Source organism: Schistocerca nitens, chromosome 1 (assembly GCF_023898315.1).
Source record: "Schistocerca nitens isolate TAMUIC-IGC-003100 chromosome 1, iqSchNite1.1, whole genome shotgun sequence".
NCBI classification, from domain to species: Eukaryota; Metazoa; Arthropoda; class Insecta; order Orthoptera; family Acrididae; genus Schistocerca; species Schistocerca nitens.
Genome location: NC_064614.1, coordinates 741,700,844 through 741,725,803, shown reverse-complemented (window position 1 = coordinate 741,725,803; position 24,960 = coordinate 741,700,844). Strand labels below are relative to the sequence as shown.

Below are 24,960 nucleotides of genomic sequence, written 5' to 3'. Positions count from 1 at the left end.
CCCTGCTTTATTAATTTACAAATGTACAATTAGTGATATTATTGCATTTAAATGTGTCCAAAACATACCACACAGTTATTACGCTTTAAAATAAAGATATTATCACACTTTTAAACAAGGCTGTAATCAGCCACAGGCTTCAAGAGATAGAAAAATCTATCCCACATGCATTTGTCTCCATGCACTCATTTAGCTTGTATATCCACTATTGTAGTGATATGACAGTAAAGTAACTTATTAAGTATCTAAATCATCATGGAAATATAGAAAATTTGACTGTGGTTAATTTTGGGATGATGATTTTGAATTTTAACAGAGTTAATGCAAAAAGTTATAATATACTTCCGCACTGATTTCAAAAATTGGTTGTACCCAAAAGTCACTTGTTGAAGAAATGGTTTGATTTTGTATTGTACATATTTCTATGTAACAATTGTTGTTAGGAAAACTGACAATTTATAGTAGATCATATTGTGGGGCAGCGGGTGGAATAATAGAATAAATGTTTTGTATTTATGCTATTTGCCGTTCTCAACACTGGCTCTCTAACTACAATATTGGCAACCAGAAAGTTATTAGCAAAACGTGAAGCCTGTAATTAGAATTCCTAGTGCCCACTTCATCCGAGAAATACATTTATAGCTACAGCTTATAGCTCTGAGGAATTAGGAGATTGTCTGGGATTCATAATCAAAAACCATTCTCTCTAAAATGTTCACTATATTCTGAAAGTCACAGACCAAAAAGAATCCACACAATCCAACTACCAGAGCAGTTCAGAGTCTAATGCACTGATGCCACTATAACTGTTCAAATTAAATGTTTAAGTGAATGCTCGCCATAATTTGATGATAATGTTCATCAAACGCAACGTTAAATAATGGTAGAATGTCTGTCCTGTGGCGGCACCTGAAAATACGACATACACAAACTAAAGATAGATCATTAACGTCATCCCAAAATTAACACTTCACTCGAAAATGATTTCATGGTTACGCGTATCCCGAGTAACTTATTACTGCATCTGAGGCTGTTTATATCAACGATACCGATGCGACGCGACTCCCGGCACAGGTGGTGCGCTAATGAGCGTCTGGAGAGAACTGGGGCCTTCCCTTTTTCTTGCACAGCGTTCTTACATATAAAGCTAAGGTGCGGACGGCTAAGGGAACGCCTGATCAAATCTGCTCTCCCGACTAGCCGCTGGGCTAGTAATGCACCACTTTAAGTTATCGAATAAATAATTGCTTCCTTTGCTGATGGACAATGAAGCTTTCAGTTTAATTGTGCAATCAGCACACAAGTAAGTAATCATAATAAAAGTCTGACGTGGCTAAGTCAAATATTTTGGGCGAGAGAATTAATTTAATTACACTACACGCAGTAGACAAGTTCGGAACTTGCTCTTTGGAGATACACTATAGCTATAGTTTTATAGTTATTCTGTTGAAACTTCTCACATTTTTATGATTATAGCGGATCTCCCTTCTACTTAAATTTAAACATCCTAGCTTTATTTATTCGCCTACTTAATCTATCTTGCTTCCTTAATTTCTAAGACAAAGACCAGAAAATCATGAATTTCAACTAAAATTTTAATTTGTGAGATCCAGAATACTGTTTCTACTAAATTGTTATGCAAAAGGAATCTAAATATAAATTATTATGCAAAAGGAATCTAAATCTAAATTTTTAAGTTCCTAGCTCTTTTCTGTTGCGCCAATGATTTTTACAGAAAAATGTCCAAATTTCGAAAATGGTTAAAGTTATTGAACTGATATTCAACACATATTGATTTAGTATTACTCCTGACATGCTAGAAACGTTTCAGGTTATTTTCTTGATTTTTAAAGTATTGCGCAACATTTATGACGTCAGAGCTAGTTACAACGGACTGGCTGGCACACAATGGAAAGACTGATGTGAATTTTATAAGGTGTGAGTAGGCTGCTTTCCTACATCACCCTCTACTTAACTTTTTTTTAGTGTTAATGAAAAAAACAAATTAATTACGAAAAGGGAAGCAAGAGTACAGCTTAACTCCCTATGTAAATTAAACTTGAAATGTAAACATATAGAAATATTAAAAGAAAACTTATTACCTACTTCAGTTATTTAAATTGCTGGCATGTTCACTGCCTCTTAAGCAACATTATCACTCAAAATTTAAGCAAAATCAATGAAACACTTTGGCATACATATTGCCTTAGACAGACAAACACATAAAAATATGTAAAATTATGAAAATCTTAAATCCATTAAATTGTCTGTAAATATTTTTACATACACAAATTCAAAGAAAATAACACAGTTATTCATGATACATAAACAGATAATTATATCTTAGCAGTCTTTTCTAAACCTGAAAGAAAATTTCACAAATCATGACAATTTCATTTTTACACATGTGGTTGTAGCCGCTTTGGCTGTCGTTCTACGCTTCCATTCACAAGGGTAGAGGAGGGGAAGTTACTATTGTGTGCGTCCTTCATGTTCACTCTAAACTACATGGGGAAAGGGGAGGGGTCACTGTGAGTTGTGTCCAAGTCACTCCACGCTTTCACGCAGCTACCAGGCTGCCATTATCTGGTTTGTCCTGTAGAACAAACAAAAAGAGTGCCTCAGACTCTGTTCACTTAATATCTAAGGGTGGGTCACAATGAAATGGGGATATATACATTCTATCTTTCAATATGTTACTGGAGCAAAGTTAACAGAACTGTTTCAATTTTACTCTTGCGCTTACTTAACTGTCATAAAATCGGTAAACAAATGGCTGAAAATGCCGTTAGTCATGTACTAGAGAAAATTTATGCTCAAGGCATACAATCATAAATCTTATTTAATCTCAACTTATTATTTCTGGGCCGGAACACTGAACCAATGCTCGGTACATTCCTGACAAATCTGTATTTTATTTACTTAACTGACTCATCTTCGATTACCTTATTCTTAGAGATAGTATGAGTATATTTGATTAACAGTTATCTTCTCAGCCTCTTTGTACATGTGAGTAACTTGTGGTAACAGTACAGTTCCGAGTGTTCAAAACACACTACGTTTAGTTGACTACTAAATCCACTTATTGGTCCTCTGCTGCTGTGTCAGTTCCACATCTGCAATTATATACTTAATTCATCGAAGTGTATTTATGCTGAGCTATAAATAATTTTTCACGTCTGCCATTATGTTACTCAATTATGTTGCTAGTGTATGTACTTATTGAACACTCACTCTATTAACATTTAAAGCATAGGATAGCACATTTATTTCATATCTATAGTGTATTGCAGCTGATCAGTTTGCTCACTTGATTGGATGCTGAAACCACAGGTAGTCTCTCTCGACCTACCACTAAAGTGCATTAAGTAATTATGGCCGAGCGTAATGCTAAATTCCTTAAACCTATAGGACACCATGAGCTGCTTTGTCTCATCTAACATAAGGGTACGTACCTATGGTCGCATTCACGCCTCCAACTCATAACCTCAATATGTGTAGGTGTGTCCTGTCACACACTACACCAAATAATGGACAGCTCCAACCTCATAAATATTTCAAGGACGTGTCCTTCACGTCTCAACCACAAACACTGTTCACTTCTATTACACTGCCATTCCTTGCCACACAAGGTGAGTTCATTCTTACAACTTATCTGCATATTTTTCATAACACTAAGCAATCTCTTTTACTATTAATTAGTTAGCTCTACAGCATACAATAGGTTTCACTGCCACTTCAGATCCCGCTTGTACATGAATTTGTATATCTTTTTAAATTACTGTTGGTGGACCATTTCCAATAAAACAACAACTTTGTACTTATAATATTACCATTATAATTATAATAATATAATTACCATTATATATTGCTATAATAATTATATTATAATTGCTATAAATAATTATAATTACCATTATAATATTACATACTTGTTACTCAAATACCTTTGTATCTTAATTACATCATACTTCTCTGTTGTTTATGTCACTGTTAGGTTTGTCACATTAGGTATTTTCTTCACTAATCAGTGGATAGAATGGTTACAGAACTCATGGCTTGATAGCCATGATGGAAAATTTTTGTATTGCAAAGAAGGAGTCCAAACTTTGGTGGATAGGAAAGATGCAGATAGAGTGAGACCTGAAATGGGAAAGATCTCACTCAGCTGGGACTGCACAGCTGCCACACTGTGCAGAGGTTACAGAACAACCTCCTCCCTACAGAATTCATTAGCTTAATGCTGGCTTGATAGTCATACCGGAAGATTTTAGTATTTGAGAGTAAGAGCCGAAATTTTGGTGGATAGGAAAGATGAAGAATGAGTGAGACCCGAAAAGGAAAGAAGATCTCACACAGCTGGGACTGCACAGCTGCCACACTGTGTAGAGGTTACAGAGCAACCTCCTCTCTACAGAATTCATTAGCTTATTATTGGCTTGATAACCATAACGGAAAATTTAATGTGTTGGAAAGAAGAGGTCGAAAGTTTAGGTGGATAGAAAAGATGAAGAGAGAGTGAAATCTGAAATGGGAAAGAACATCTCACATAGCTGGGACTGCACAGCTGCCACACTGTGTAGAGGTTACAGAACAACCTCCTCCCTACAGAATTCATTAGCTTATTATTGGCTTGATAACCATAACGGAAAATTTAATGTGTAGGAAAGAAGAGGTCGAAAGTTTAGGTGGATAGAAAAGATGAAGAGAGAGTGAAATCTGAAATGGGAAAGAAGATCTCACACAGCTGGGACTGCACAGCTGCCACACTGTGTAGAGGTTACAGAACAACCTCCTCCCTACAGAATTCATTAGTTTATTATTGGCTTGATAACCATAATGGAAAATTTAATGTGTTGGAAAGAAGAGGTAGAAATTTTAGGTGGATGGAAAAGATGAAGAAAGAGTGAAATCTGAAATGGGAAAGAAGATCTCACACAGCTGGGACTGCACAGCTGCCACACTGTGTAGAGGTTACAGAGCAACCTCCTCTCTACAGAATTCATTAGCTTATTATTGGCTTGATAACCATAACGGAAAATTTAATGTGTTGGAAAGAAGAGGTCGAAAGTTTAGGTGGATAGAAAAGATGAAGAGAGAGTGAAATCTGAAATGGGAAAGAACATCTCACATAGCTGGGACTGCACAGCTGCCACACTGTGTAGAGGTTACAGAACAACCTCCTCCCTACAGAATTCATTAGCTTATTATTGGCTTGATAACCATAACGGAAAATTTAATGTGTTGGAAAGAAGAGGTCGAAAGTTTAGGTGGATAGAAAAGATGAAGAGAGAGTGAAATCTGAAATGGGAAAGAAGATCTCACACAGCTGGGACTGCACAGCTGCCACACTGTGTAGAGGTTACAGAACAACCTCCTCCCTACAGAATTCATTAGTTTATTATTGGCTTGATAACCATAATGGAAAATTTAATGTGTTGGAAAGAAGAGGTAGAAATTTTAGGTGGATGGAAAAGATGAAGAAAGAGTGAAATCTGAAATGGGAAAGAAGATCTCACACAGCTGGGACTGCACAGCTGCCACACTGTGTAGAGGTTACAGAACAACCTCCTCCCTACAGAATTCATTAGCTTACTTTTACTAAAATTAACACCTTCGTCCCAATATCTCCTATTTTTCAGAACTCGTATAGGCAGCTCCCAAGTTTCATCATTAGTTACTACATGTTTATCAATAAAAGGTACCGTAATTACTCTGGTTATCGGCAAGACCAATTTTAACTGGCTTCTTTCAAAGTCAACAACACTCTGATATTTCGACAAGAAATCTATGCCAATTAAAACGTCAATACTGAGATTGTTTACAATTAAGCATGGATGATCAATTAAATTACCATTAATATCAAAGGGCAGTAAAGCTTCTTGTTTTACCGTTATTGACACCTTGCCAGTAGCACCAATTATTCTTAGTCCTGATACCCTCATTACAGTAAGCTTGTCTTTACTAGGTAATGCATCAAAGAAGGACTGAGATATCGCACTCACCTCACTTCCACTGTCTAAGAGACAACGTACACTGATACCCAACATATTCACTATTATTATAGGGTGGCTTATTCTAGGTTGTACAGGTGGTTCCTCAAACTCATCCAATAGTTCCTTTTGGATTTGTCTCCAACTAAAGTGATTGACATCTGTCTTCATTACATTTAGGTCAAAGTGTGTAGGGATTTCCTGAATTACATTTTCAGCTGCCTTTTCCAGTTGGTCTATTAATTTTAAATCGAAACACCGCACGACTTCATTACATTTAGTTTGCTGAACATGACCCAAATTACTGTAGTCTGAGCGATTCTGCGCCTCCAGACTGGGCATAACACTAGTTACAGCTAAACCACTTTCACTATTATCGTCGGGTTCCTTCTCTAGTGACAACTGGTCACAGCTACTGGGTTCATCAACCCCCAACAGGCTATCCTCTACATTCTCACTTACCTCCTGTCCTAAATCTATTAGTACAGTATCAACATCCTGCACAGGCACTTTAGATAAGAGCACATCATCCTCATCGTAAATATAAGCATGAATTTCTTCTGCTTCTTCACCTGACAATTCAGTATTTTGTAGCTCTTCCCTACCGTTACACTGCTGCGCCTTCTCTTTCTCTTCCCACTTAGAAAGTGTCTCTAACACGGTATCTGTCAAATACTGTGAGTGGTTTAATATTTCTGCAGTATCATTGGATGCTACCGACCCATCATCCGAATCCTCAGTTTGAGTCTTCTGATCTGTCATACTAATTACTGTAATTACTGGCTTAGGAAAAGCAACCGCCTGGTGGGCGCCAGTATCCTCATAGATGGGAACTAGTTTTCCAGCCTCTGCCTACTACTGTTACCTTTATTTGCATTATAGTTAACTGGCACAGCATTGCTTTCAACACTGTTGTTTACTTGCACATTTTTGTTAGGAACAAAATTACTATCATTTGGATGCCATTGTTGGTTCTGGTAATTATTTCTCCAATTCCTACCTTTCTTAGGATGGCGAACACCTACTGTTCTGATGTTTACATTGCCATTCTGCTCATTCTTAAAATTACTACTAGTGTTATTAGCATTTCTGTTATTACGTGCTTGCTCCTCATTGGCAGCCACCCACTCTACACGTTCCAAATATTCAATGAAATGATCAAGATTGTCTCTAGGGGCAGATATAATTCTAGTTTGCCAATACCATGGCAGTTTGGCTTCAAGACCTAGTATTATCATTTCAGGTTTTAGCTTTTCGGCCAAATGTGACAAACGTGAGATCCATGACCTGGCAAACTCTTTACTAGATTCCTTGCCTGCATTGAAGCATTTTCCACTCCAAAATTCTCTCAACACTTCATTTTGCTTATTGCTAGACCAATACTCATTAATGAAAGCTGTTTTAAATTCCGCTAATGTTTCACACTTCAACATAACATCAGCTGACCAACGCATGGCGTCACCCGCTAAATGGCTTCTAATAAATGAGATTTTCTCTCGTTCAGACCAAGTTGGTGGAATCACATCTTCAAAATCGTTCCAGAAATCTAGCGGGTGGATATTTTTATCTGGATCGAACCGCAAGAACTGCCGACACCCGATAAAAGCGGCGTTTGCAGCTACAACTTGTTGCATACTACCATTACGAGAAGTTACTGAAGCTACTTTACTCTCAGTGTTAGCAATGTTAGTACTAATATTTTCTACTCTCATTTCAACATTATCTACTCTTTGCACAATATGAGTAGTATCAGTTTTGATTGTGTCTACTTCTGCTTGACATATGTTTACTTTTATATTAACATCTTTAAACCTATCTGAGCACGGTTCAGATTCCGCCTTGATCTTTTCTGTTAACTTGTTCTCCAGCTTCGCATCTTCCATTTGGAAGTCTGTGCGAACCTCAGCAACTTCGGATTTTACTGTTTTATACATCTCAGATAACTGTTGAGCAACCTTTTTCTTAATATCCTCATGGTTGTAATCAGTTTTATAATTTAAACTGTATAGATCCTCTTTCAACTTATTGCAGCCAGTCCTGAAGGAAGTTTCTAATTCAGCTTTATTGGATTCTAATTTATTGTCCATTGCCTCAAACCGTTTATTAAAATTGGTTTGGCTGGCCACAATCCTGTTATTTACCTCAATTATATCAGATTTTAACTCAGCTGTCATTCTAGCATTACTGGCTGACATTTTTGCATTACTGGCAGATATTGCTTGTAATATTACATTTAAATCAATAGCCCCAGTATCTTTGGGTTGCTGACTAGCTGGCTTTTTATCACACTCAGGTGACGAAAAACTAGCTCCAACACCAGAATCATCAAAACTAAATGAAACTTCTGATTGATCAGTCATATCTAACTTTTCCTTTTTAAACTCTACCATCTCTGATGACTGTTTCATTTTTAATTCATCAGAGAAACTATCATCCAATAACTTAACACTTTCTGTTTTCTGCTTTACTACAGGGGTCTCTACTATTGAATCGTTGCCCGTTTTCACACTACTGTCAGGAGACACTAGTTTGGATTTCACTTTAACATTACTATTTTCATGCATATTTACACTTGAACCATTGTCTGGATTTACAGTTCCTTCAACAGACATAGGTCCTGATTTAGATTTAACTTCTGTCCGACAGTCTTTTAGTGCAGGTTAGTAAAAGTTTTAACAGCTTTTCACTTAACTTAGTTCCTTCTGCACGATGTATGGCGTTGCCGGCGCGGCGTACCAGGATTACTGATGTAACACGGCATGTTGAACTGCACACGGCACCTCGACAACTGCTGTGTTGTGGGCGTTGCCCACAACAGCAGACGCAGCTCCGGTCGCTCCGACAGATGACTGTGGTGCGGTGAGACTGACGTCTCGCGATGCCAGCAGTGCAGCTAGACTCAGCGCCAGCTCCGTCAATCCAGATGCGTTGTTAATCCAATTGTGTCATCCACATGCACACGTAACACTGTCTATCACTGTTCCATTGCTCAGTTGCGTGTCCCATTTCACTTCCGAATCTGAATATTTAAAAATCACTTTTACTTTTACTCAGTTTGTTTCCTGGCCGATGCACCATATGTGGGGTGGCGGGTGGAATAATAGAATAAATGTTTTATATTTATTCTATTTGCCGTTCTCAACACTGGCTCTCTAACTACAATATTGGCAACCAGAAAGTGATTAGCAAAACGTGAAGCCTGTAATTAGAATTCCTAGTGCCCACTTCATCTGAGAAATACATTTATAGCTACAGCTTATAGCTCTGAGGAATTAGGAGATTGTCTGGGATTCATAATCAAAAACCATTCTCTCTAAAATGTTCACTATATTCTGAAAGTCACAGACCAAAAAGAATGCACAAAATCCAACTACCAGAGCAGTTCAGAGTCTAATGCACTGATGCCACTATAACTGTTCAAATTAAATGTTTAAGTGAATGCTCACCATAATTTGATGATAATGTTTATCAAACGCAATGCTAAATAATGGTAGAATGTCTGTCCTGCGACGGCACATGAAACTAAGACATACGCAAACTAAAGATAGATCATTAATGTCATCCCAAAATTAACACTTCACTCGAAAATGATTTCATGGTTACGCGTATCCCGAGTAATTTATTAATGCATCTGAGGCTGTTTATATCAACGATACCGACGCGACGCGACGCAACGCGACTCCTGGCACAGGTGGTGCGCTAATCAGTGTCTGGAGAGAACTGGGGCCTTCCCTTTTTCTCACACAGCGTTCTTACATATAAAGCTAAGGTGCGGACGGCTAAGGGAACGCCTGATCAAATCTGCTCTCCTGACTAGATCATTGCTTCCTTTGCTGATGGCCAATGAAGCTTTCAATTTAATTGTGCAATCAGCACACAAGTAAGTAATCATAATAAAAGTCTGACGTGGCTAAGTCAAATATTTTGAGCGAGAGAATTAATTTAATTACACTACACGCAGTAGACGAGCTCTGAACTTGCTCTTTGGAGATACACTATAGCTATAGTTTTATAGGTATTCTGTTGAAACTTCTCATATTTTTATGATTATAGCGGATCTCCCTTCTACTCCCTTCTACTTAAATCTAAACATCCTAGCTTTATTTATTCGCCTACTTAATCTATCTTGCTTCCTTAATTTCTAAGACAAAAACCAGAAAATCATGAATTTCAACTAAAATTTTAATTTGTGAGATCCCGAATACTGTTTCTACTAAATTATTATGCAAAAGGAATCTAAATATAATTTTTTAAGTTCCTAGCTCTTTTCTGTTGCGCCAATGATTTTTACAGAAAAATGTCCAAATTTCGAAAATGGTTAAAGTTATTGAACTGATATTCAACACATATTGATTTAGTATTACTCCTGACATGCTAGAAACGTTTCAGGTTATTTACTTGATTTTTAAAGTATTGCGCAACATTTATGATGTCAGAGCTAGTTACAGCGGACTGGCTGGCACACAATGGAAAGACTGATGTGAATTTTATAAGGCGTGAGTAGGCTGCTTCCCTACAATATGTTGATCATTTCAATGCAAAACTCACCATCACAATTTAATCTGGTTTGCTGCTATATAATGTTTGCAGTAGTGAGGTATACACTTCAGGGATATGTAAGAAATATTGTACAAGGTCTTTTCAAAAAATTCTATAATTTTGTCCACAAAATTTTTCTACACTTACCTTTCAGTTATTGTATATGGTCTCCTTTGAAATACTAACCTCCACAATCAATACACAGCTCTCAATGCCGTTTCCACTTCTGAAAGCAATTTTGGTATGCCTTTTGCTCGATCATGTGAAGCCTGTCTGTGAATTTTCTTTTATGTCATCTGTGTTTGCAAATCTTCATCCTTTCACCAGGGTTTTCTTCTTTGGAAATAAAAATAGTCCACAGGGGCCAGATCTGGAGAGTAAGGAGGATGAGGCAGCACAGCAATTTCATTTTTTATGCAATAGTCATGCACCAACAGGCATGAATGGATGGGTGCATTATTGTGATGCAAGAGCAATGAATTGTCTCACCACATTTCAGGCCGTTTCTTTCTCACATTTTCTTGCAGGCATCACAACATGTCCCAGTAGTACCATGATTAACAGTTTGTCTCTGTGGCACGAATTCATGATGAACTAATCCTTCAAAGTCAAAGGAAACTATCAGCATGGCTTCGACATTTGACCTGACTTGATGAGCTGTTTTTGGTCTTGGAGAACCTTTCTTGATGCATTGTGAAGGGTGAACCTTGGTGTCAACATCATAACTGTAGACCCACATCTCATTGCCAGTTATGATTCTCTTAATGAACACATCATTCTCATTTGTGCAGTCCAAAAGCTTTTCAAAGATTGTACGGTGAAAGTCTTTTTGGCCTTGAGTCATGAGCCATGAGACAAACTTGGCGCCAACATGTTGCATTTGAAGATGCTATGTCAGGGTTTCATGACATGATCCAACTGAAAAGTAATGTTCTTCTGCAATCTCTTGGACAGTTATTCTTAAATTGGCATGTACAGTTTTGTTGATGTTCCTGATATGAGCATCACCAGTAGACGTCAAAGGGTTTCCTGAATGAGGGTCATCTTTAACTTCCATCCAGCCATTTTTAAACTGCGTGAACCATTTTTAACACTAAGTAAAGCTTAAGCACTCATCACTGCAGGCTTCCTGAATCATTTGGTGTGTCTCTGTAAAGGTTTTCTTGAGTTTCATGCAAAATTTAATGCGGGCGCATTGCTCCTCTAACTCTGCTGTCTTGAAATTCGCAAACTCTACAGCACAACATTCTACTCAATACAGCACTGAACAATAACTAACAGACATCCAACAATGAAACTTCCAGCAGTTACACATTAAACACCCGTGTGTGCAGGGATGCCAATCGCATATCGCTCCAGCACACCATTGGCATGAAATTATGAATGTTCAGGAACTTTTGAACATATATCATAAATAAAGTTAAATGTGCTTTGTCCAATACTATGGAGCAAGATGGCACAATGGTTAAGTCATTGTGTAGTGTTTCTCTGTCTGTCTGTCTGCCTGCCTTTTCAAATTGCAGGTAAGTGTCCATTGTTACTAAAAGGCAACTAAATCTTATACTTCAAGGAAGAGGACCAAAAAAATTCTACTACTTGAAGACCCAACAGTACCTTCAATACTATCTTTATCTTTACAAATGATTCATAGCTTAACTCTTTGGCATAACATGACACCCCTTAATGTTCTTCTCAGATTTTTAAAATTTGTTCATATGGTACATAGATTTCCTGTGCTGTATTGACTGTATCCCCCATATACCTATACAATCAGGCCTTAGACTGTTTTATCTAGGATACAGATACATCAATGTTGCATTTAGCTGTTCCATTCCACACTAAATATTGCTGTAACATTTCCATTTACCCAATAATTTCTCTTTTCCTTTGGTCTTGTTATGGTTTCCATATCATAATGTTTCCTCGTCAATATTCTTTTCTTAAGTTGCATATTCAGTGGCTGTTTGTATGAAAAAGCAGAAATGCAGTAAACATTATATTTTTATTACTGTGAAATGAAACGCAGTGTATGTTATATTTTCTGGTATAGGAATATATTCTTTCATCAGTATTACATTCTACTTATCAGGGCTAATTAACATGTAATCATTTCCTTTTCTTCAAACATTTCTCAATGAATTAGAAATTGACAAATGTTATTTTTAAGAAACAAAGAGCAGAAGTTGCATGCCATTTTGAAGGGCAGCATTGTATGCTCTGTGGTTCATGGAGCAGGAGTAATAATGGCCAGTATATGTGCCACAATGAATGAACTTCAGTCAGCTGCACACTCACTTGTCCCCATGAAAATAAAAAATAACATCCCAGGATCAATTCTTATGACAATAAAAATTGTTGTTCATTAAAATACAAAATTTGTTAACTTCATTATAATGTACTGAATTACAAAACATAGCAAAATTTGAAATTATCTGTGATTGCATTAAGTGGTAGAAGTGTGGGTGTCAGCATCAACAGTTTTGTGACACTATATCTGCACTCATATTTTGAGAGCAGAAGTTCAGATCCACATCTGAATAACTGTATTTACATTTTCACATTTTCATCACTTTCCCAAAATTGTGTAAGACGGATGGTATAATGCTTTCTTCAGAAAGGATAAAGCCAGTTTCCTGCCTCAGCTGCAGCTTGTGCACTTTTTTTTCATATTGTTACTGTCTTTTAATGTAAATGTAAATGTTTTATGTTTTTAGAATTTATTTATAAAGAGAGCATGTTTGTTAGTGAATTATATTATTATAATACTGAGATAGAACAATGAAGAATATATTCCACTTAATGTTAATGTTTCATGGATTCAATCATAAATTTACTCTCAGTAAGATAATATTATTTTCAGACAGTATCGATATATTCCTTTTTCTTAAACAAAATTTGAATATCGTTTTTACTGAACGAGTTCATTCAGTGGTTTAGGTGCTGAACTGATATTCAGGAGAAGCAATGTTCCAGTCCCTGTCTCACTATCCAGATTTAGGTGTCCTGTTTTCCTAAATCAGTTATGGCAAATGCCTGGATGGTTCCTTTGGAAACGGTGTGGCCAATATCTTTTCCTAACTTTGTGCTATTTGAGCATGTGCTCTTTTTCTGGTAGTCTCATTACTGATGGAAAGATGACTCCTCATCTTCCTTCTTCTTTGATCTTCATTTTAATACTAATGTTTGATCTGAGATACTAGCATGTTCTACTAAATTAAAAAATATATCTACTATCTGAGTGGTACATTATCAACTATGTGTTAAGCTCCCTAAGATACCTGATAACAAAAGTCACTGCACAGTTTTTTTTATCAAAATTGATGACTGATATAGACACCAATGTTTTAAAAAATGTTAGAACAACATTTTGAAACTAATTCTTTTGTTGCAAACAATTTTGATATTGTTTCTATTTTATCCAGCACTGAAAGTATTTTTTATTGTCTATGTAGTATCGCTATAACATTTCCATTTACCTAATATTTTCTATTCTCCTTTGGCCTTGTTATATTTTCCAGATTATAATGTTTCCCCCTCAATATTTTTAACAGAACCTTACTCAGTACTGCTCTGTGCCAGTCATTTCTGTTTCTGCTTTTATAGTTATGAACATGTATACTTAGAATAGAGGACAGCAGAAAATGTAGATGAGCGTAGATGAAGGCAGTAGTTCACGGAGAAGTCTGAAAACAGTCTTTTTCTAGCAGTGGCTAACAAACAGTTGAAGCTGATGGTTCCATAAGAACAACTGTACCAGGACTAACAAGCACATTAGTTTAGATACTGGAGCATAGCTTTTATATTGTAAATAGTACTGCTTTGTTGAGTTAAAACAGAGACTGGAAATAGGAGCAAGTAAATTGAAAGTGTAACACACACAGTGGCCAAAGATGAGAGAAGCGAGAGTCTTAAATTTCAATCAGCAGGTACAGTGAATGTCAGTGTTTAGTTCACTGTCATTGCTGACTTCCATGATCAATAATAATCATACATGGTTCTCAATGGTCAACATCTCCCATTATTCATATTACAGTTCTTGTTGTAAACATGACTGTTTCACTGTATGTACACTTTTATAGAACAGCACACAGTATCTTATTTAGGTCTAGATAGTTAAGCTGGAGGACAAATTTCAACATTCATTCATCTTGGTGTGTTCTGGTGATTTTACCATGAATGACAGCATTTGAGATTGTGATAAGATTCAAGGAACACATCAATAAAAATAGCCAGTCTAAATAACTTCTGAAGCTGTATTAGCCATTAAATATCATTAATAATACTCTGTTTCTACAAAGAGGAAAAAAAGAAAAGAATCAACATGCTAGATAATCAGCAAAACATCACTGCACTGAAAAATGTTTTTCTAATTATATTATGCAGTTGCAATTGGTTTACTACTGTACACTTAACATTAACATGAGTACAATGGTTAATTTATAACAGCTGTCCACCCTCTTTAAGAATGCAAGTCTATTTACTTTTTACAGTATAGCCTATCATACTACATCCCCCATGAACCATGGACCTTGCCGTTGGTGGGGAGGCTTGCGTGCCTCAGCGATACAGATGGCCGTACCGTAAGTGCAACCACAACGGAGGGGTATCTGTTGAGAGGCCAGACGAACATGTGGTTCCTGAAGAGGGGCAGCAGCCTTTTCAGTAGTTGCAGGGGCAACAGTCTGGATGATTGACTGATCTGGCCTTGTAACATTAACCAAAACGGCTTTGCTGTGCTGGTACTGCGAACGGCTGAAAGCAAGGGGAAACTACAGCCGTAATTTTTCCCGAGGACATGCAGCTTTACTGAATGATTAAATGATGATGGCGTCCTCTTGGGTAAGATATTCCGGATGTAAAATAGTCCCCCATTCGGATCTCCGGGCGGGGACTACTCAAGAGGAAGTCGTTATCAGGAGAAAGAAAACTGGCATTCTACGGATCGGAGCGTGGAATGTCAGATCCCTTAATCGGGCAGGTAGGTTAGAAAATTTAAAAAGGGAAATGGATAGGTTAAAGTTAGACATAGTGGGAATTAGTGAAATTCGGTGGCAGGAGGAACAAGACTTTTGGTCAGGTGATTACAGGGTTACAAATACAAAATCAAATAGGGGTAATGCAGGAGTAGGTTTAATAATGAATAAAAAAATATGAGTGCGGGTTAGCTACTACAAACAGCATAGTGAATGCATTATTGTGGCCAAGATAGACACAAAACCCATACCTACTACAGTAGTACAAGTTTATATGCCAACTAGCTCTGCAGATGATGAAGAAATTGATGAAATGTATGATGAGATAAAAGAAATTATTCAGGTAGTGAAGGGAGACAAAAATTTAATAGTCATGGGTGACTGGAATTCATCAGTAGGAAAAGGGAGAGAAGGAAACATAGTAGGTGAATATGGATTGGGGGGAAGAAATGAAAGAGGAAGCCACCTTGTAGAATTTTGTACAGAGCATAACTTAATCATAGCTAACACTTGGTTTAAGAATCATAAAAGAAGGTTGTATACCTGGAAGAATCCTGGAGATACTAAAAGGTATCAGATAGATTATATAATGGTAAGACAGAGATTTAGGAACCAGGTTTTAAATTGTAAGACATTTCCAGGGGCAGATGTAGATTCTGACCACAATCTATTGGTTATGAACTGCAGATTGAAACTGAAGAAACTGCAAAAAGGTGGGAATTTAAGGAGACGGTACCTGGATAAACTGAAAGAACCAGAGGTTGTAGAGAGTTTCAGGGAGAGCATAAGGGAACAATTGACAGGAATGGGGGAAAGAAATACAGTAGAAGAAGAATGGGTAGCTCTGAGGGATGAAGTAGTGAAGGCAGCAGAGGATCAAGTAGGTAAAAAGATGAGGGCTAATAGAAATCCTTGGGTAACAGAAGAAATATTGAATTTAATTGATGAAAGGAGAAAATATAAAAATGCAGTAAATGAAGCAGGCAAAAAGGAATACAAACGTCTCAAAAATGAGATTGACAGGAAGTGCAAAATGGCTAAGCAGGGATGGCTAGAGGACAAATGTAAGGATGTAGAGGCTTGTCTCACTAGGGGTAAGATAGATACTGCCTACAGGAAAATTAAAGAGACCTTTGGAGAGAAGAGAACCACTTGTATGAATATCAAGAGCTCAGATGGAAACCCAGTTCTAAGCAAAGAAGGGAAGGCAGAAAGGTGGAAGGAGTATATAGAGGGTTTATACAAGGGCGATGTACTTGAGGACAATATTATGGAAATGGAAGAGGATGTAGATGAAGATGAAATGGGAGATAAGATACTGCGTGAAGAGTTTGACAGAGCACTGAAAGACCTGAGTCGAAACAAGGCCCCGGGAGTAGACAACATTCCATTAGGACTACTGATGGCCTTGGGAGAGCCAGTCATGACAAAACTCTACCATCTGGTGAACAAGATGTATGAGACAGGCGAAATACCCACAGACTTCAAGAAGAATATAATAATTCCAATCCCAAAGAAAGCAGGTGTTGACAGATGTGAAAATTACCGAACTATCAGTTTAATAAGTCACAGCTGCAAAATACTAACGTGAATTCTTTACAGACGAATGGAAAAACTGGTAGAAATGGACCTCAGGGAAGATCAGTTTGGATTCCGTAGAAACGTTGGAACACGTGAGGCAATACTAACCTTATGACTTATCTTAGAAGAAAGATTAAGAAAAGGCAAACCTACATTTCTAGCATTTGTAGACTTAGAGAAAGCTTTTGACAATGTTAATTGGAATACTCTCTTTCAAATTCTGAGGGTGGCAGGGGTAAAATACAGGGAGCGAAAGGCTATTTACAATTTGTACAGAAACCAGATGGCAGTTATAAGAGTCGAGGGGCATGAAAGGGAAGCAGTGGTTGGGAAGAGAGTGAGACAGGGTTGTAGCCTCTCCCCGATGTTATTCAATCTGTATATTGAGCAAGCAGTAAAGGAAACAAAAGAAAAATTCAGAGTAGGTATTAAAATTCATGGAGAAGAAGTAAGAACTTTGAGGTTCGCCGATGACATTGTAATTCTGTCAGAGACAGCAAAGGACTTGGAAGAGCAGTTGAACGGAATGGACAGTGTCTTGAAAGGAGGATATAAGATGAACATCAACAAAAGCAAAATGAGGATAATGGAATGTAGTCAAATTTAATCGGGTGATGCTGAGGGGATTAGATTAGGAAATGAGACACTTAAAGTAGTAAAGGAGTTTCGCTATTTAGGGAGTAAAATAACTGATGATAGTCAAAGTAGAGAGGATATAAAATGTAGACTGGCAATGGCAAGGAAATCGTTTCTGAAGAAGAGAAATTTGTTAACATCGAGTATAGATTTAAGTGTCAGGAAGTCGTTTCTGAAAGTATTTGTATGGAGTGTAGCCATGTATGGAAGTGAAACATGGACGATAACCAGTTTGGACAAGAAGAGAATAGAAGCTTTCGAAATGTGGTGCTACAGAAGAATGCTGAAGATAAGGTGGGTAGATCACGTAACTAATGAGGAAGTATTGAATAGGATTGGGGAGAAGAGAAGTTTGTGGCACAACTTGACTAGAAGAAGGGATCAGTTGGTAGGACATGTTTTGAGGCATCAAGGGATCACAAATTTAGCATTGGAGGGCAGCGTGGAGGGTAAAAATCGGAGAGGGAGACCAAGAGATGAATACACTAAGCAGATTCAGAAGGATGTAGGTTGCAGTAGGTACTGGGAGATGAAGAAGCTTGCACAGGATAGAGTAGCATGGACAGCTGCATCAAACCAGTCACAGGACTGAAGACCACAACAACAACAACAACTACTGAGAGAGATTTTCAACTGCCAGTCAGTTTACAGGCGTAGCTAATAAAAAGTTGATTTTAAAATTGCAGGAATCTTTTTGGATGATCCAAAATCTACATAGAAATTTTTTGGTGATGGGACTCAGTTTATTCATTTCATCAGTCCTTACTAAGCACTAAGGCTAATAAGAAGTAAAAATATAGGAAAGTAAGTGTAGATTTATGGTTTTTTGAAGAATTCTCTGGTAGATATTCAGACATCCAAAAATGTAATCATTTTTAACTCTTGTAGGATAAATAAGTCACTTAATTGGCTTCAGATGATCAACAAAGAAGATAATTGCACAATGCAAAAGGAAAATATACAAACCAAATTGGAATTTCTGTCTGCAGATCAGAATCATGTGAGATACATATATATATATGCAAAGCTTCCTGATCTGAGTGCTTTTTAACATCATACCATATTTCACTAAGCATGTAAAAGAATTACTATCGTGCAGGATATTAGAGGGATGTTACCATGATATTGAGACTAGTGAACATTCACTGATAACCATGCCATTGAGCAGTCTACAATCAGTATCACCATCATAAAATTAATACAAAATTTTGTTGTGTTTATTTTTAGAATCCAGTGGCAAACTAATGGTTCTTATTGGGACTGAGATGAATACTTTGTTAATTTATGAGCAAACCACTCTTCGCTGGTCTTGTCAACTTGTTGTGTGCCCTATTGCTGTGAAGAAGATAAATTTGCAGGTATGTAAGTTAAGTGATACTGTATGCTACATAAAAGCATTGTGAAAACTATAGAATAAAAGCATTCCAAAGAATATAATGCTTACTTACCTACCAGTTATGAAAAAATGGTTATATCTGAAGCTATGAGGTAATTTGTATTCAGGAAAACAGTTGAAACTCTAGATCTTTTTAATTTACTGAATTTATTATTATTAATTGTTATCTATTGTGACACTACTTTAAATACATAGGATGGAGAGTCTCAGATAAAATATTAAATGATTTGTCTCTAAGTGTAATTTGTTCAAACTATTATCCATTGAGAAATGATTGACCCCTGGCTTTGAATTCCTATTCTGGCTACATCTCGTGATGAATGTCAGTGTGTTGTACCTTGCCAGAATACTGAAAATGTTTACTCATATTCTGTATGTGAATATTATATTTTGGTTTAAAATGAGGTGATATAAATGACAATATTAATGAGACAGTGTGTTTTATCATACATATTTGGTGAGAGTCAACTTTGAAGATTCATAGAGCCAGACTAGGCAAATACCTGTACAATTTCCTTTTCATAGCTTAAAGACACAACCATTCTTTATTTGCATGTGGATTTTCATTGTTTTGATGAGGCATTTCACTGCAATAGTGTCAAATGCGAGACACTATGACTGAGCTTACCGTAATAGCTAACACAGTGAACTAAAAAGGAGGGTAAATCTTGAAATTTTGTTTGTTATTCCACATATCATTATTAATGAATAATCCCCTCATTTGGAAGTTATGAATCTATAAAGCAATTGTATTACTGATTGCAATTGATAAGAAGTTGTGGTGGAGATCAGTTGTTGTACCTGCATATTGCCAATGTTGTTATTGTTATAACGTCAAGTTGAACACATATATTTCAAAATGACACAACACATATAAGTCACTGAGCAAGTTGACAAAGCAAGATATGTGAACATGGTAACATTGGAATGAGTACTGAGTCCAAATCTAGCGGCCGCTGGCTGGCTGGCCGCTTAGATGGCGCGGCTGCTGCATGGCTGGCAGACAGCGCCGCATGTAGAGGACGCGCGTAATTGCGCGGCGGCACTTTGAATGATCGGCGAGTCACAACACTTCCCCCCCCCCCCTTTTGAAATTTTTGCACTGGTCTTGATGGAGGTGGCCTGTAGATTGCTAATGTCCATAGGCGTTGTTTGACTGGCCATAAAGTCTCGAGGAGGAGGCTTCCCATACGGACGGAAGTGTCCCCGATGATAACGGGTTGAGATGACAGGAGACGTAGGGGTCGAATCTGCTGGGGCCCCGTGCACCAATCTGCCCATTGCGGCAAGTCCAGTTGATATAACAGGAGACATGGGTGATGTGTCGGTGTCCGTAGGAGAAGGAGGCGAGTAGATTGGCTCTGACAGATGATGGTCATCCGGTTCCTGCATGGGCACGTCTCCTGGTGGTGTCCGTTCTTGTACTGGCACCAAGATGATGGTGAGAGGGCTGCGTTGTGAGTAATGAGAGATGCCAAGATCCCGAGCATCAGGTAGAGGCGAAGGTGGTGCAGCGACATTCGGAACAGGCGTTGCTGGCACACGAGGCCGAAGCTGGTCCGAATGACGAACTGCAACACCTGTGTCTGTCTGGATTTCATACAGGCGTCAGCCACGGTGTCGTAAGATGCGGTCCGGACTCCATTTTGGCCGCCTGCCATATCCCCATACCCAGACAAGGTCGTTGGCGGTGAACCGGCCAAGCGAAGGCACCCGCGGCTGTGAGGTGGAAGGCTGCAGAAGATGAAGTAGCGTGCGGGGCTGTCAGCCATGTAAGAGCTCCGCCGGGCTGTGGTCGCCGATGGGGGTGAAACAGTCAGAAGCCAGAAACTGGAGAAGCCCATCATCAGCAGCAGAAGAAGTCAGGAGTTTCCGCATCTGAGCCTTAAATGTGCGGACCAGTCGTTCAGCCTCACCGTTTGATTGTGGATGTAACAGAGGGGCTGTGACATGCATAATGCCATGATGAGCACAAAAATCCACAAATTTGGAAGAGGCAAATTGCGGACCATTATCAATAACAAGAGTAGAGGGAAGGCCTTCCAAAGAAAAAATGCGGGCGAGAGCACTTGTGGTTGCCACGGTGGTAGGCGACATGCAACGGACAATGAAAGGAAAGTTAGAGTAGGCGTCAGTTATGAGGAGCCAATAAGTACCTAAAAAAAGGTCCCGCAAAGTCAGCATGAATGCGCTCCCAGGGCATCTCAGACGAAGGCCGCGGTGACAAAGATGACTTCGGGGCAGCGGCCTGTGACACACAAGGGCCACAGGCAGCGACCATGTGTGCTATTTCAGAGTCGATGCCAGGCCAGTACACATGACGGCGTGCCAGAGATTTTGTGCGAGAGACACCCCAGTGCCCTTGGTGAAGGAGGCACAAGACCAAAGCACACAAAGACGCAGGTACCACAACACGCGGCGAAGCATTGTTGGTGGAAAGGAGGATTACACCATCCCTAGCCGTGAGGCAGTAGCACAAAGCGTAGTAGTTCCGCAACAGGTCAGAAGTCTTAGTGGATGGACGATCTGGCCAACCCTTCTGAATACAGCATAAAACGTGGGAGAGGGTAAGATCAGAACCCGTAGCAGCCGCCAGCCGGTCCCCGGTGATGGGGAATCCGTCCAAACCCGCTGCTCGGCAACATCCAGGTGGAAACACAAAAGTTCGTCCCTATCGAATGCCAGATCAGGACCCATGGGAAGGTGAGACAGTGCATCAGCATTCGCATGTTGAGCCGTCGGCCGGAAATGAATCTCATAATTGAAACGAGACAAGTAAAGAGCCCAACGCTGGAGGCGGTGTGCAGCCTTGTCGGGAAGTGATGATGATGGATGAAACAAGGAAACAAGTGGTTTGTGATCCCTAACAAGATGAAATTTGGATCCATAGAGAAAAACACCAAACTTCTGAAGAGCATAAATAATGGCCTAAGCTTCTTTTCCAATTTGAGAATACTTTTGTTGGGCATAAGCAATGGGTTGTTCAGAGCCGTCAGAAAAATGGTGCGCAAGGACTGCACCGACACTGTATTGAGAGGCGTCCATGGCAAGAACAAGATGTTGGCCAGGTCAATAAGTAGCCAGGCACGGGGCCTGTTTCAGCATAGTCTTCAAGTCCTGGAAAGCCGCATTGCATGACGCAGACCAGTGAAAAGGCACGTTTTTATGCAACAGACGATGCAACGGCTGAGCCACCAACGCAGCAAACTTGTGATAGTATGCTATTTTCCCCAGGAAGGTCTGCAGTTCCTTAACAGATGTAGGGCGAGGAAGGGCATCGATCGCAGCGACAGTTTGCTGAAGCGGACGATTACCATCCCGAGAGCGTTGAAACCCCAAGTATGTGATAGATGCCTGAAAAAATTGTGATTTCTGAAGATTACACTTAAGACCGGCAGTCTGTAAGACATGAAAAAGTGTGTGGAGGTTCTGTAGATGTTCTTCAGTGGTGGAGCCAGTGACAACAATGTCGTCCATGTAATTTATACACCCAGGAACAGGGAGCAATAATTGTTCCAAGAATCGCTGAAAGAGAGCAGGGGCGCTGACAACCCCGAATGGGAATCGTTGGTATTGATAGAGGCCGAAAGGCGTGTTAAGGACCAGAAACTGCCGGGAAGGAATGTCGAGAGGAAGTTGATGATAAGCTTCTGACAGGCCAATTTTAGAAAAATACTGGCCTCCCGCAAGTTTAGTGAACAATTCTTCAGGTTGGGGCATAGGGTAAGTGTCAAAGAGGCATTGTGCATTTACAGTGGCTTTAAAATTGCCACAGAGATGAATATCACCATTGGGCTTAGCAATGACAATGACAGGAGAGGACCACTCACTGGAAGTGACAGGAAGCAAGACCCCTGAAGTAGTGAGACGGTCCAGCTCGCGTTTTACCCGATCACGAAGGGCCACAGGAATGGACCAAGCCCAAAAAAACTTAGGCCGAGCAGTGGGTTTGAGCATGATATGAGCTTCAAAATCGTTTGCACGGCCTAACCCAGGAGAAAAAAGGAATCCAATTGAGCATAAGGAATAGCATCAGAGACGATATTGACAAAGTCATCTATGTAGAACCCAAAAACGCGAAAGGCATCGAAACCAAAAAGATTCTCTGTGTTACTCTGGTCGACCACAAATATGGGAACAGTGCGAACAACATATTTGTAAAATACCTCAGCATTAAATTGTCCCAAGAGAGAAATCTTCTGTTTATTGTACGTTCGTAATTACTGAGTGATAGGTGATAGGAATGGAGAACCCAACTGAAGATACGTCTGAGAATTAATTATAGTGGCAGCAGAACCGGTATCCACATGCATGCGAACATCCCGACCAAGGATTTGGACAGTGAGGAATAACTTCCCTGAAAGGGAAAAAGTGCAATTGACAGACAACACAGAAGCAGTATCAGTGTCACAGTCATGAACATCATGTATGCTGTCGGATTTGCAAACGGCAGACACATGACCCTTCTTTTTGCAATCGTGACACACCGCCCAATGTTGGGGACAAACCCCACGTGAATGTTTCGTAAAACACCGCGGGGTTTTGCTGCAGTTTTTTAGAGGGTTGTTTATGGTTAGGCCGAGGCTGCGCATGGGAGTGTACTGCGGCCACGTCGGCCGGCGGGGATGCACCGCACGCGTCGTCAACAGCGCACAGAGGTTGTATTTCCCTGACGTCACCCCATGCCTCTATTTGCACCCCAGTTGTGTGAGAAATTTCAAAAGACTGTACAATGGTTAAGACTTCATCTAGAGTTGGATTTGCCAACTGAAGGGCACATTGCCGAACTTCTTTGTTGGGCGCCAACTGAATAATAGCATCCCGTACCATGGAATTGGCATATAATTCTTTGTAAACATCAGTAACAAATTGACACTTTCGACTGAGGCTGTGAAGTTCAGCAGCCCAAGCGCGATAGGATTGATGTGGTTGTTTTTGACAATGATAAAAGGCAACGTGAGAGGCTACCGCATGCGTTTGCTTTTGAAAACAGACAGACAGAAGTGAGCACATTTAAGCAAAGGACAAAGACGCAGGATCTTTCAAAGGAGCCAATTGTGACAACAACCGATACATTTTAGGTAAAATCCATGAAAGGAACAGAGGCTTACATGTCTGTTTGTCCGGGACATGAAATGCCAAGAAGTGCTGTCGAAGACGTTTTTCGTAATCAGACCAGTCTTCCGCCGTCTCGTCGTAAGGAGGAAAAGGAGGCACAGACAGCGACGAGAAACGCCCCGCATTTGATGCTGCGATGAAATCGTGAATCGCCGATGTTAGAAGCATTTGCTGTTCAATGAGACCTTGCAATAGTTGCTCGACAGTAGCCATGGGAACCTGTGGGTCAACAATGAAAAGGAAAAATCCACTACCTCATCACCAATTGTTATAACGTCAAGTTGAACACATATTTTAAAACAACACAACACATATAAGTCACTGAGCAAGTTGACAAAGCAAGACATGTGAACATGGTAACATTCGAATGAGCACTGAGTCCAAATCTAGCGGCCACTGGCTGGCTGGCCGCTTAGGTGGCGCGGCTGCTGCATGGCTGGCAGACAGCGCCGCATGTAGAGGACGCACGTAATTGCATGGCGGCACTTTGAATGATTGGCGAGTCACAACAGTTATGTAATGTAACTGGATAGATAAAAAATCTGCTCACCAAGTGGTGGCAACAGAAAACTTAATCTTTATATGTTTTCTCCTTTCACTGCTTAGTCAGGAGATCTTTTATCCATCCCATTACATTGTATTTTCAAAAAATGATTATTTGCATAAATGTTGTACTGTGCTATAAATGCCCCTTCCAACAGCAAAGAGTGGCAACTTTGTTTTA

General features: G+C 39.3%; 1 protein-coding gene across 5 annotated transcripts in view; it reads left to right on the top strand.

Moving 5' to 3' along the window:
• LOC126260340 (protein PTHB1) overlaps positions 1 to 24,960 on the top strand; it is a 126,466-nt gene that overhangs the window by 44,273 nt on the left and 57,233 nt on the right. For all 5 annotated transcript variants that reach the window (XM_049957668.1, XM_049957675.1, XM_049957681.1 and 2 more), the window contains one exon: positions 18,950 to 19,080. In XM_049957668.1, the coding sequence (XP_049813625.1) occupies positions 18,950 to 19,080 (131 nt within the window). The remainder of the gene's footprint in view (positions 1 to 18,949; positions 19,081 to 24,960) is intronic.